This window comes from Notamacropus eugenii, chromosome 1 (genome assembly GCF_028372415.1).
Source record: "Notamacropus eugenii isolate mMacEug1 chromosome 1, mMacEug1.pri_v2, whole genome shotgun sequence".
In the NCBI taxonomy this organism is placed as follows: Eukaryota; Metazoa; Chordata; class Mammalia; order Diprotodontia; family Macropodidae; genus Notamacropus; species Notamacropus eugenii.
The window spans coordinates 175819597-175834007 of record NC_092872.1 but is presented as its reverse complement, the minus strand read 5'-3'; the positions used below and the strand labels follow the sequence as shown (position 1 = coordinate 175834007).

The 14411-nt window shown below is 40.0% G+C and overlaps 1 protein-coding gene across 8 annotated transcripts in view; it reads left to right on the top strand.

Annotated features, from left to right (window-relative positions):
• ADAMTSL3 (ADAMTS like 3) overlaps nt 1–14411 on the top strand; it is a 562343-nt gene that overhangs the window by 501723 nt on the left and 46209 nt on the right. For all 8 annotated transcript variants that reach the window (XM_072619353.1, XM_072619328.1, XM_072619322.1 and 5 more), the window contains exon 24: nt 13108–13290. In XM_072619353.1, coding sequence (XP_072475454.1) covers nt 13108–13290 — 183 coding nt within the window. The remainder of the gene's footprint in view (nt 1–13107; nt 13291–14411) is intronic.

Sequence of the window (14411 nt, the reverse complement as noted above, 5' to 3'; positions counted from 1 at the left end):
CATGAGACAGTTGTACAAGTATTCATTTTTATTTAACAATTTTTTACATTTTGTGTTCTTTACAACTGAGGCAGCTGAGGGCCAGAGAAGTGAAACTTCTCACCCACAGTCACACTGTGGGTACGTGTCAGAGCAGGGATTTGAGCTGAGGTTCATGTTAAGAAAGAACATGGGGGGAGAATGGCTGCTGAAGCAATGCATGGTCTCTGAAGCCTGGCAGAGGAAAAGAGAACTTAAGAGTAGAGGGGATTCAGCAGGACAGAATACCACAGGTGGGTTAGGAATGTTGAGAAAGATGCCTGGTCACCAAAGGGAAAGGTGACCTTGGAGAGAAAACATCATGAACTTGGCTGCTAACAGCCCTGTTTTAAGGGGTCAAGGAGGCAGTGAATAGTGAGGAGGTAGAAGAATTGAATGTAAATGGTTTTTCAAGAGTTTATTTGGGAAGGGAGGAGAAGGACCAGACAGTCATCAGTCATCAGTCAACAAACATTTTTAAGCGTGTACTATATGCCAGGCACTGTGCTTAACAGCAGGGATACAAAAAGAGACAAAAGGTGGTCCCTACCTTCAAGGAGATTGTAATCTAATGGGGGAGACAAGCTGCAAGCAAATATATACAAAGCAAGCCATATACGGGATAAATAGAAACTAATTAACAGAGGGAGGGCAGTAGAATTAAGAGAAGCTGGGAAAGGCTTCCCGTAGAAGGTGGGGTTTTGGTTGAGACTTGAAGCCAGAGAGGTCAGTAGTCAGAGATGAGGAGGGAGAGCATTCCAGGCATGAGAGAGAGCCAGAGGGAACGCCCCAAGCTGAGAGATGGAGTGTCTTGTTAGTGGAGACCAGTATTGCTAGTGTGAAGGAGGGTCAAGAGGTAAGACTTTTTAGGATTGTGAGCTGAGCATGTCCGTGAGCAAACAGGAAGGAACCAGTGGAGGGAGTGGTTGTAGATGCATGAGAGAAGGAAGAGGAATGCCAGAGTCCCAATTCCTGGAGAAGTTGGGAGGGAAGAGGATTTAGGGCCCAGGTAAGGGAGGGTGAACCTTGGCAAAGGGCAGGGCCCATCCCTCTGAGTCAGGCAGGAAGAGGAGACAATGAGGAGTGAGGCTGTGAGACTCTCAGGGTGCTCACGTGCGGTGACCTTATTTCTTCATAGTAATTTATGAAGGACAAATCATCTGTTTTATGTGAGAGAAAGAGCTAGGAGTGTGGTGGGGCAAGAAGAAAGAGGATTTCTATTGCTCCTGTTAATGCTCATTGGTCTAGTTTGTGACTGATTTCACTGGCATAGGGAACTCCTGGTGAGAAACAACCCCTCTACGAATGCAGATGGGCAGCTGCTTGGTCTTTGAGCACTTCCTGGAGCGCTGGCAGCCTTGCCCAGCATGGGAGACTCAACCCAGGTCTTCCTGACTATGAAGTTGGTTCTTTTTCTGTATCTTGCTGCTTCGTAATTCCTTTAATAATAATCACTGACATTCATGGAGCACTTTAAAGTCTGCAGAACACTTACATACAGTGTTCTCATTGGAATTCCCAACAACCCTGTGAGGCAAGGTATGACAAATACTATTATCTCCATTTTAGAGATATGGAAACCAAGGTGCCGAGAGGATGAGTGACCAGACTTTGGTCACACGGTGTCAAAGGTCAGATTTGAGCACCAAGGTCAGCCCACTGTTCTCTGCGTCATTAGTGAATGTTGGGTTTTTATGGTTACAGTTACAGTGGTTGTTGCATACATTTGTCACTGGCAGACAACGATCCCCCAGGAGAGTCATACAAGCACCCTAGGGTGATAGGGTGGTAGGGTGGTAGATGAGGAAATGGAAGCATAGAGATGTTAAATGTCTTGTCCAGGGTCAGAAAACTAGGAAGTTGTAGATCCAGAACTCGAACCCCAAGGTCTTTTAACTAGTCTAATGCTATCTGACAGCAGAAGATGATACAGTGTTTTGGGCACATTCTGTGGTTTAGAGCACTTTGAACTCTTCTCACATACACACACACACACACACACACACACACACACACACACATTAAAAAAGGTTTGCATCATCAGTTTTATTTCAGGATTTGCAAGCTGTGGAACATATCCGTGAATTCTGTTGAAGACTTATTGGATTCTGTTCATTATTAACTTCCTCCACTGGGTTTCATAATTTTCTCCCTTTCAATGTGGTCTTGAGAAAACATTTATGGTAAAGCAGAATTATATGTGGTTAAATTCCTAAACCTGAATCTTTTCTTCTTCTACTTTCCACCCTTTTCTCCATGAATTCTATTGGTTCATATTATACAGAAGAGAGGAATCTCTGGGGCTCTGTACTGTATCCCAAATAAAAGATCATTCCTTATTCTTAACCTGTTATTTTAGAAAAATATTGCTTAATCTATGTTCTTTGAATCTTACTGAAATCTTAATCTGCTTGTGTGAACCTGATTAAAATTAATGAAACCAAGATTTTTAAAAATACTATGTTCCTTAACATATATAAAACCAAATTCATCATCTTCTAAAACTAATTAATCTTTCTGACTTGGCTGTTTTTCTCAGTGGCATCCATAGTGTTCTTTCTCATCCAGGCTCAGTGGTGATCTCTGATTCCTTGTCTTTTTCCCCAAGCCTCTACTTAGCCAGCAAGTCCTGTGCCCTCTTCCTTCATATCTCTTGTTTTCTTTTCTTTGTTTTTATCTCCATGGCCATCAGGTCGTTATCATCTCACATCCAGACTATTGCTTCCTAAATGATCTCTCCACAGCTAGTTTCTCTCCATCCCAATCAACTCCGTGCAACACCAACAAATTTATCTTCCTGGAACATCTCTTCAGTATCAGATTGTGTGACAAGTGTGTATAGGATAAAGTTTGGAAAGATGATAGTATGACCTGTCGGAAGATGGTGCTAGATATGTTGATCTTCATGATGTACTATCTCAACAGATCCATAAATGGGGGGCATGTACATGTATATGTGTAAATGTGTGTGTAGACATAGACACAGAGATAGATGATGGCACAGTGGATAAAGTCCTGGGCCCAAAGTCAAAAAGACTCATCTTCATGAGTTCAATTCTGGTTTCAAATGCTTGCTAGCAGTGTTGCCTTGGGCAAGTCACTTAACCCTGTTGGCTTTGGTTTCCTCATCTGTTAAAAAAACTGAGCTGGAGAAGGAAACAATAAACCAAGAAAACTTCAAATGGGATCATGAAGATTCAGACATTACTGACAAATGACCGAATAACACACACATACACATATGTAAAATAGAAGGACTGAAGTCAACTTGTTCTTCAGGTAGTTAAAGCTCTTTTCCATTTCTGGTATCTTTTGGAACATTTGGGTAGGCAGGTGAACATATGTTGCTATCATGTCAGACAGCCTAAAGATAAAGCATTACTATAGATTTCACATAGGACATGCTCTCTACCACTGCAGCAAGGCTTCCATCTTGCGTAATTCACCGCTCCTTCTCCACTGACCTGTCTTGTACCCCAGAAATTCCTCTTTCTCTAATTAACATCTGGGCATAGGGTTGTTATTAGAATCAAATGAAAGGACACGTGTAAAGTGCTTTGCAAGCCTAAAAGCTATATAGCAATGCTAGCTGTTGTTATTTCTAGTCTGCCAAATAACTGATAATGATCCAGGCAATGGAGGACAACTCAGACTAAGTGAGGGTGCAGGACAGGAGTCCAAGAGGAGATGATGTTATTATGGAGATAAAGGACTGCTTCCTGGTATAGTAGATTGAGGAAACACCAAATTCATGAACCTCTGAGAGACTGCCGAGGCCTTCACAACCCCCAGATGATAGAACCAATTATTCATCCGGGTTGTACTCAGCCTAGAAGGTGATAACCATTCCTCACCCCTTTATATCTAGCTCCAGGTGTATGTTTTCTAGAGCTCTAGTTTGGTTACTGTCACCATCCCTGTCCCACTGGTCCAGTTAAGTTAGGTATCAAAGATGGGGGTGAGTGGATACAAATTCTGGATAATTATTCAATTCAGGACTTTACAATAATTGCAGAGTTGTAGTTCTTCATTTTTCTTTTTAATTGTTAGAATTAAAGCTCTGATGGAGATTGTGAAGGGCCAGTATAACCCTTCCTTTTATTTCAGAGGTTTTTCTACCCAGGAACTCCCAAAGGGCTGCCATTTCTGGTCTGATCAATTCATTTTAACTGGCTAGGATTGAGGCCCACCAGACCTAGGTGGATTACATAGCCAAACAGTCTTCATGGGGGCAACTTTTCTGCCTCAAATATTTTAAATACATCCTGGTATCTTCCTGTTGAAGCAAGAGCTTCGGCTAAGAGTCATCCCTAGGGTTGTGGCTGAAATAGCTTTTCCATGTATCTGAAAGTTTTGTTGACCTCTCCCAAATCCTGTATTGGATTATTTAGTTCCAGATAATCAATTACCAATATTTCTATGTTAATCTCCCTCCCTGATCAAAAGCTCTCAGTGACTCCCTATTGTCTCTAGGTTAAAATACAAATTCTTTCACGTCACATTTAAGGTCCTAAATAATCTGGTTCCAACCCATTTTTTCCACACTTTTTCATGTTGTTTTTCCTTTGTTTAGTTTAATGATATGTTGGATTAGATTATTATTCAACTTTTGTGTTTTCATGTATGTTTGCCTTCTCTTCCCCAACGGGATTGAGTTCTTCTCTATGATTATCAGCTTTCCCCCTACCAAGCAAGTAGCATCCTGATAAATGCTCAGGATGCATCTGTGTAATATGAACATAAACCTCAGGAAGCATAAACTGTGACTTCACATACGTTCTGGATTTTCTTGTCTAAAGTGGCTATGCCTCAGGTTTAATGAGTCATATTCATATGTAAGCATATTTGTTGCTCCTTATTTCACATATGGAGAAAAATTTAGGCATATAATGAAAGGAAATAATCTCTGAATATATTCAGAACCTGTTTATTTCCATCATCATTTGGGAATGCAGTGTCTTTGATAGATAGTCATCATTCTCCTGGGGGGATGGAATGACTAGGCATGTGCATTGGCCCTTTTCACTTGCGCTCACTCTTTGTCTCTCTCTCTCTCTCTCTCTCTCTCTCTCTCTCTCTCTCTCTCTCTCTCTCTCTCTCTCTCTCTCTTTCTCTCTCCTCCTTCACTTTCTCTCTCATCATTCTTTACTAAGGCCTAATGATCATAGATAAGGGAGTCATCAGAAAGAAAGGTATTTCAACATCGTCTGCAGAAGCACCAAAGAGATATGGACTCATTAATTATGATTCAAAAAATAACTCTGGGTAGGCAAAAATGGATATTTTCTTGAAAACATGGCAATTCTTCAAATGGCCCACACTTATTTGGCCATATGGTCTCAAGGGAGGTTGTCAGGAATACAGAGGAGGCTATCTACTAATCTAAGTGTGATGGGTCAACCCTATCTCAGCAGTTCTGAATCTCACTATTTCTTTTTCATCTATACCATACTGAGTTGCTTCAATTCTTATGAAATGACATTTTATCAAATACTTAAACAAGATATAATCAATACAATTATCCATCTTCACTGTCTTCAGTGAGAAAAACAGAAAACTTTGTGAGTCTACACAGCTTAAGGGGGAAAAGAACTCTGTCAAGAAATATCCAGTATTTTAGAACAGTCTGTGAGTAGGCCAAGAATTTTTTATAGTGTGGAATATTTCATGGGCCTTTCAAGGCTGGAGGAAATTTGTTTTTAAACACTGAATATTTTAAAGGCACCCTATAGTGAAGACTTTTTTAAACACATGTTTTGCAGCCCCTCCAGACCTGTGCTTTTTTTCCATAACATTTGCTGTCCAAAAGCTACTTTAGGATTGTGGAAATTGAACACTAGATATTTCAGAACTGCTGTAAGGCTGGAAAAATAGCCTACCTTTTAAGGTCAAATAAATAAATTTAAACTATTTTTGGCATTTTGTGATTGTTTCAACATGGAGCAAACATTTATATTTTCAGTTGCTTTCAATGCACCAAACAAACTGTAAACATTGCTAAAAAAAAAAATTTCAGACTGAATTTTTTTAATGTTTTCTGTTCTTTTGAATGCATAAAATTCTGCCTATGTATCTCTGTAGCATCTGGATGATGAGTCTTAAAGTCAATTTCTATCTAGGCATGGTAGAATTTATCTTAAAGTTTTATCAGATATATAACTAGCCCAGTTTTTCTTTCAGGAATTCATTGTATATTAGGTAATATCAATCAGTAAGCATTTATTAAGTACCTACTATGTGCCATCCACTGGGATAGATGCTGGGAATACAGATACAAAAAGTGAAACAATCCCTGTATCATCTGGTTTATGTCAGTGGCCTAGTACTGAGTCACAGAAGGCGTAGGGTATGGCTGTATATGCAAATGGATATAAGATATCTTTAGCTAGGTCCTACAGTGAATAAAGCGCTGGCTTTGGAGTCAGTACATCTCAGTTCAAATCCTACCTCATGTGCTTTCTTGGTGGTGACCCTGGGTAAGTCACTTAACTTCAATTTGCCTCAATTTTCTCATCTGCAAAATGGAGATAATAGCACCTACCTTCCAGGGCTGTTGTAAAGGATCAAATAAAATAATTTTATTAGTTATCTTTCCAAATCTTAAGTTGCTGTATAAATACTAGCTATTATTATTGTGGGGCAGCTAGGTGGTACAGTGAATAGAGTGCCAGGCCTTGAGTCAGGAAAAACCTGAGTTCAAATCCAGTCTCAGACCCTTACTAGCTATATGACCCTGAGCAAGTCATTTACCCCTGTGGGCCTCAATTTTCTCATCTGTAAAAAATAAAAAACAAAAAATGAGCTGGAGAAGGAAATGGCAAACCCTTCCAGTATCTTTGCCAAGAATACCCCAAATGGGGTCATGAAGAGTCAGACACAACTAAAACAAATGAACAAGAAGAAGAATTGTTGTATCATTTTGTCATCCATGTTGGTATTCTTTCCCAGCCGTATCCCTTCATGATCATCCTGTACAATTCTTACCTAATTGTTCAAATAAGTGTGTCACACAGGGTCTGTCCAGTATGTTGGGAACCTTCCTTTTGTCCTTTTCACATTGCAAAGGTGCCAGTGGGCTCCCAATTGATCACCTTTGCTCTTTCCTAGTGACCAGTTCATCCTTCATTTCACTTCATCCTTGTGTTTCATTAATGGCATTCTTTGTACCATTTCTTCATCATCCCTTGTTGGTAACATCTTGCAGCCCACTCCCATCCATGAGAGGCCTCTCTACTGCCCTTTGAGGGTTTGTTCATTCTTATTCAATTTACATATCAGATGTTTGTATTTTCTTATTACATTTTCTCCTTATACAAATCCCTAACACTGTGCACACTTTTTAACTGGGACTTGATGGAATCCAGAAGGCAGACATAAGGAAGGAGAGTATTCCAGACCTAGGGGACAGCCAGTGAAAGTGCCAGGAGTCATGGAGATGGAGTATTTAAGGACTATCAAGGAGGCCAGTGTTCTGAGATTACAGAATAGGTGGAGGGAGTTAAAGGATGGGGGAGGGGAGGGTATAAGGTATAAGAAGACAGGAAAGTGGGGGTGGTGTGTGGGGAGAGTTTAGAAAGTACTTACCAAGAATAATTTATTTGTATACTACGTGGTAGGTGAGAGAAAGCTCTTCTCTTCTCCCATTCCACTCCCTCATCTCCTGTTCACTGGTTGCCCCCATGGTAAGTTTGAGCCAGTTTTCTGGGATCTGAGTCTCTGTTCCAGATCAATGTTCTGCATGCCTACATCTGAGGGCGTTCTTTGTTCCATTTGCCCTGAGATGGAGAGTGATGGAGACATGGGGAAGTAATAGTCCTGCAGGCCTAGGTCCAGATGAAATAAAGTGAATGACACTGATCAGACCCTGGGGTCCCAGGAGTGGGAACTGGAGTTCTAGAGTAGAGGTAGAAGCTAGGCCTTAAGCAGAAGGAGAGAACTGGAAAACATCTTAGAGACCATTGTATCCAGCCCTCTCTTTTTAAAGATAGGAGCAACAAACCCAAACAAGATAAAATGACTCTCCCAAGTCCCATGGACCAGCATCCTCCTCTCCCAACACTCACTTCATTGTCCCTTCTAGTAAAGGGCCTGCCACAAGTTTCTTGTGATCTGGTTAAAAAGACGAGTACAAATGAAGCAATTAGTGAACATGACAGTATGATCATTATAATTACTGAGTACAGTACAGTTCTTGTTTGTGAAATACCCTTGGGAAATGGTAATTTGATTCTCTTAACCAACTAATTGGATGAAAAAAGAGACCTATGAGAAGTGAAGATTGGGTGGACAAGCTTCTGAATCTCATAGCTGTTCTTAGGTATGGACTGGAATGGGTGTTGAGTCCCCCAAGAACTTGCTCATAATTTACTGTGATTATCCTTTGTTGAATCAGCGACCACAGAGCCCCAGATACATGCTGCTTAATCCCTTGGGAGGCCAAGTAGACTTAGCTCAAGTGGGCACTTAAGGATAAGTAGGGCTTTTAGAGGTCTGCCTTAGAATTTCTAAGGGAAAAAAGATGAGGGTGTTTATAAGCAGGTGGTTCAGAAAATGAAGGGAAATGCTTCTTCTAATTAGAGACCCAGCACTTTGGGGAGGACAAAAGATCATTATATCATAGACATGCTTGAGTCCAACCTCATTATTTACTTTTAGTTTTGGTTTGGATTTTTTGTTTGCATTGTTTTATTTTTTACACAGTGGTGTTTATGTAAACATAAAAATGTAGATGGAAACTCAAGTAATGTTTAACATTTTCAGTGGCTCTAAGATCTGATATATATGGAAAGAGTCATTAACTTTCACTCCCTTAGGCAAATGAAAACCCCTTCAAATTTCAGTTTTCCCATCTGCATAATGGGGATAATAATATTTGTATTTCTGTTATGAGGATTCAGACCCAAATCCTTTGGACTTCAGATCATGTGCTCTTTCCCCTACACTCTGCCTTCTACCTAAACATGGGAACTGACAGTACAGATTCATTCCATATGCTATTTTTAAAAAATTATCAGGAGTTGAAATAAATAGCACATCACAGTAATATCATTAAATATTTGTGGGTAGTTTCATATCCTTACAGTTTAACAGTTTGCTGACTAAAATGTTGTCACTGAGATCTGCCAAGTCATTGGCTCAGTCCATAATATTTATTAGTTATTATTAAGCCTTAGTTCAGATTATCATTTTGAAAATGCACAGAAGGTTCTCACCACCACCATTACCACCACCTCGATATGTCAAAAATCTTAATTCTTCAGCATCTCACCTCCTTAGGGTCTTCAAAAAGCAAGCTCTTCCCTAGCAAGAATGACATAGTCCACCATTGTTGCCTTATTCCTTCTACCTTTGCCTCTGTTATCTCAGGAGACCATCAACATTAACAACAGAAAAAAGGAGGCAAATCTAGAACTGTTTTTTGAGATGCTATACCCTGTGGTTACCCATACCTGGCAGTAGATCAAGGAGACTCTAGTGTCCTACTGGGAAACTAGGGCCCCACTGAGGCCCTAGTCGGGAAAGAGAATGAGGTGATATCCCATCCTTCAGAAATGTTGCTTCTGAATAGTGGGAAAGGTTGAGACTGCACTTCCTACCATGTACTTTTACTTCTTTGCTACCATATGCAAGGCATCCTCTAAGTTGTTTGAGGCTAGAGGCGCTATTTGATCTTTGTCCCTTAGTAGTTTGTACATAGTAGACACTTGATAAAAATATGTTGACCAAATTGTGGAATATGACTAGAAATCTGCAACTGTACTGCCATACCATAGTATTACCAGTTCAGTGCTACATACAACTGTTGCTCATAACAGAGTCTACTACCTCATTGATTTTTTGATTCAATTCAGTTCAATTTGATTCAATTCAATCAATTTTGATTTTATGATTCAACTAGGTATCATTTTATCTTATTAAAAATCCTACTTTTCCAAGATTCTCTATCTCCCAACTCTGGGCATTTTCACTAGCTGTCCCTGGTGTCTGGAATTTTCTCCCTCCACACCTCTGCCTCCTGGTTTCTCTTGCTTCCTTCAAGTCCCATAAAAAAAATCTCACCTTCTACAAGAAGTCTTTCCCAGTTTCTGTTAATGCTAGTGCCTGCCGCTGTTGATTATATCCTGTGTATCCTGTTTATGCATAGTTGTTTACATGTTCTCTCCAGCATTAGACCATGAGCTCCTTGAGAACAAGGACTATCTTTTGCCTTTTTTTGTATCCCCAACACTTAGCACAGTGCCAGGCACATTGTATTGTTGTGTTCTTGTTCAATCACTTCAGTTGTGTTCAACTCTTCATAATCCCATTTGGGGTTTTCTTGGCAGAGATACTGAAATGGTTTGCCATTCCTTCTTCAACTCATTTTACAGAGGAGGAAACTGAGGCAAACAGTGAAGTGACTTGCCTGGGTTCACACAGCTTCTAAGTGTCTGAGGCAGGATTTGAACTCAGGAGGATGAGTCTTCCTGACTCCACACCTGGCATTCTATCCACTGACCACCTGGGAATAGATTTTTATTAGCTAGCTGACCTTGAACAAGTCACTCATCACCCTGAGGCTCAATTTCTCCATTTGTAAAAGGAGAATAACAATGCTTTAATTACCAATCTTTCAGGGTTATTGTGAGAAAAAATACTTTGTAAACCTAAAGTGCTTAATAAATGAGATAAATTCTGTTGACAATAATTAACATGATTAAATTATGGGAAAATTAAATGAGAATATTTTTGCTTTCAAGTACATTTAATGAGAGCAAGGAATAACGGATCGACTCTCTGAGTACCACATTGGCACCTACCAAATGGTAAAAAGTGTACAAGGAGGTCCCTAGCATAGTGGAAGGGCAGAACTTTCTTAGGGTAAAAAATCTTGAATGGGTTACATACATTCTGTGCCCATGGAAGAAGTGGCCACATCAGTGGAATCACAGATTCATTCAAATTTGGAATCAGACTTCATTATTGGCACTTGGTTAACAAAATATGGGTTCCACTTTTGTTGATAGATAAATGCTTTAATATTGATATATTAATTATTACAAGTTTGCTAAAGAGTTGAATGGGTTGTAAAAGCTCCCATAAGAGAGTTTGCCTTCACAATTAATTTGTTTGACAGATCCTTTCTTCACAAATAGTCCAGGTGATGACAAATTCTAAAACAGGAATAAATGAAGGGACTTTTGCCAAAATTCTATTATTTTTGCTATAAGAAAAATATATTGTCAATGTACACCATAAAGACATGCAGATTTGTCATTGGGATATAGCCTTGTTCTTTTCCATTAAGTTTACATTTTTAATTACATGTTGTAGAATTTCATAGGAGAACTAGTCAGTAATTTCTGAGTGGACGCTGCTGGTCAGAAGAAGGTAGCTCCAGAAGAGACTATGTAAAGCAAAAGCAGCTAGCTTTGGATTGAAAATGTATCCTTGGATAGTACAGGAAAAAGATAAAACCATACACACATATGTAGCCTGAGCTGGAAGGGATCTTAAGATTTCATTTAGTCAAGCCCATTACATTTAAAATTTGGAGTTTAGACCAGGGGTGGGGAACCTGTGGCCTTGAGGCCACATGTGATCCTCTAGGTCCTCAAGTAAAATTTGTTCTTTGAAGTTTGGATTCAGTCAAAGGGCCACACTTGAGAACCACCAGGGCCAAAAGTATCTCTACCCCCACCCTTTTTTAGAAAAAGCTAGTGCTAGTATCTCCATTTTTTCCCCTTGGCGTCTGAGACCCAAAGAGATCATGTGACATGCACGTGTGACTAGCCAGTGGTGGAGTAAGCACTAGAACCTGTCTCTAGGCTCCTAATACAGTTCTCTTTCTGTATTGCCCCAGTTCCCTTCCCCTTTAATTAAGAGTAAACTGGATTTAAGTTTTGATATACAAGTGTTGTTTGGGGTTTCTACATTATTTGAGGGATTTGTACCTTTCATGTGAAAAAATGCTATGAATTGTTTCTACAATGAAGATTAAGCATTTGGAAACTGATAATCATTTTTAATACCATAAAACTGCATACACATACACACATGTATGTATATATGTGTGTGTATGTATATGTGTAAATTTGACTAAGCCATGAAAATCATGACTTTTTTTTCATTCTTCTAAACTGGAGGTTGGCATACTCCAGCCCACAAGCCAATCTAGCTGCTCTGACCATAGGCCATGCAAAAGTAGGTAGCCTATGAGCGCTGTAGTTTGCTGACCCCTGTTCTCAACTGTTATATAAACAAATTCCTAGAGAAAAGAGGTCTCCCCTGCTCAGACTCAATCCTTAATATCTATGGACTTTTAGTCATGATACCTAATATTCCAGGAAATATGGAAACACAATGAACTCAGTCATTACCTTTGAAAGGATAACATAATGAACCAAGAATGAACCAGAAAATGGCCTGGATTGATTTCATCTACATCCCTACAGTGTAGACCAATAATGAAGCACCCAGGAAGGTCAGGCAGAAATTTCCAAGTCTACGGTACTTCTTGCAGTGATCAGCATGTCAGAATGTTGGCCTCCATGAAGAGCAATGGACAGAAGCTGATGGTCACCCAGCATAGAATCCTCTGGTATAGTCACATGACATAAATGTAGAGCTCTCCATTGGTGACAGATGAACTAGAGATGCTGAGTGACTTTGGACAGATCATGTTTCAAGGATAAGAAACAATAAATATACTACTTGACTCACAGACTGGGTCCCATGGGAACAGTCTCCCAACAAAGAAGCTGAAAAGTTGGTAGGTTGAGCCAGTGTTCTGATTGTTTGGACATAAGGAGAAATGGGAAACACAAACTCATAAATTCCGGAATCAATCCATAACAAGGATTTGTTAAGCACCTACTACATGTCTCCTTGAACAAGTCACTTTACTTGGGCCTGACTTTCTTCACCTCTAACATGAGAAGGTTGGGCTAAATTATCTCTAAATATGATTTTATTACTCTGTGTGCTAGGCACTGGGTATTTGGTAGATCTGTGCTCTCACTGTGTCAGTGACATTATTGAATGATTTGGCACATTATGACTGCTGATCATTAAAGGGATATTTCTGGCTTGTTCATTTTTGTTTCTCAGGTGTTCCTCAGCCTAATATTACTTGGTTAAAAAGAGGAGGATCCCTGAGTGACAATGCTTTCTTGCTTCTTAATGGGTCCCTATTGCTGAAGAATGTTTCACTTGAAAATGAAGGGACATATGTGTGCACAGCTACCAATGCCCTTGGAAAAGCAGTGGCATCATTTGTTCTCCACTTGGCAGGTAAGTGTATCATTCTCATTATTTTTCAAGCTTACATGATTCTTAGATTTTTTTTTTAACTATAAGGGGGAGTTGTATGCAGGTTTTATCCAGAAGTTTGGGAGTGAGAATTGAGAGGCATTTTATTATTGTAGCCCTTGCCAAATAACCTGTGTAGCTAGCTCTTACGCAGTGTCTGAGTAGCATTTCCTATGGACATTTTACCCGCTCTCTTACAGGATGTTGCTTTTAGCATGCTGCTCCTCTGCTTCTTGCTTACTGAATCAAATCTAAAACTCCTCTGCCTGGTTCTCCAGGCCTTTCGTGACCTGAATCTATCCTAGCTCTCCTGCTTCATTTGCCACAGCTCTCCAAAACAGATGCTCTACTCCATTTAGGCTCTTTGCTCTAGTGCACACATTGCCTACTAGTGCATAACTCTGAATTTCCCTAGCCTAGACTATGTTTGCCCTTATGCTTAATGGTGGGGATACAAGAGGTGGGGAGATATGTGCCTGATCTTAAGGAGTGTACATTCTAATCAGAGGAGCAACAAGTAAATAACTACCTAGATAGGAGGGAGGGGGAGAGAGAAAGAGACAGAGAGAGATGAGAGAGAGACAGAGACATGAGAGAGAGAGAGAAGGAGGAAGAGAGAGAGAGAGAGAGAAACAAAGAGAGAAGATTGATGGTGATTTGAAAAGAGAAGGCTTTAGCATTTGAGATAACTGAGAAAGGCCTCCACACGGCGGGGCTTTGAGCTAAGTCTTGAAGGAAATCAAGGAAGCTTGGAGGCAGAAGGAGAGAGGGCAGGGCATTCCAGGCATGGAGGACAGCCAGCAAGCAAAATCCTCTTGCATCTCTTAGAACCCTTAACATAAAGTAGGTCCTGAATAAATACCAATTAAGTCTTCAAAACTTCTTAATGTTCATGTCAGAACTATTATCTGTATTTTACACATGAAGAAACAGAGACAGGAGAAAACACCACTCTTTGAATGAGTAACTTAAGGTGGCATTAAATCTCAGGGCTAATGAGTTGAATGGAGTGTAGTGTGGATTACCAGATCAAATTGCTTTCATTCGTGACTAAGCTAAGGATACAGAGAAGATGAGAGACAGATGAGTTGTGATAAGAACAG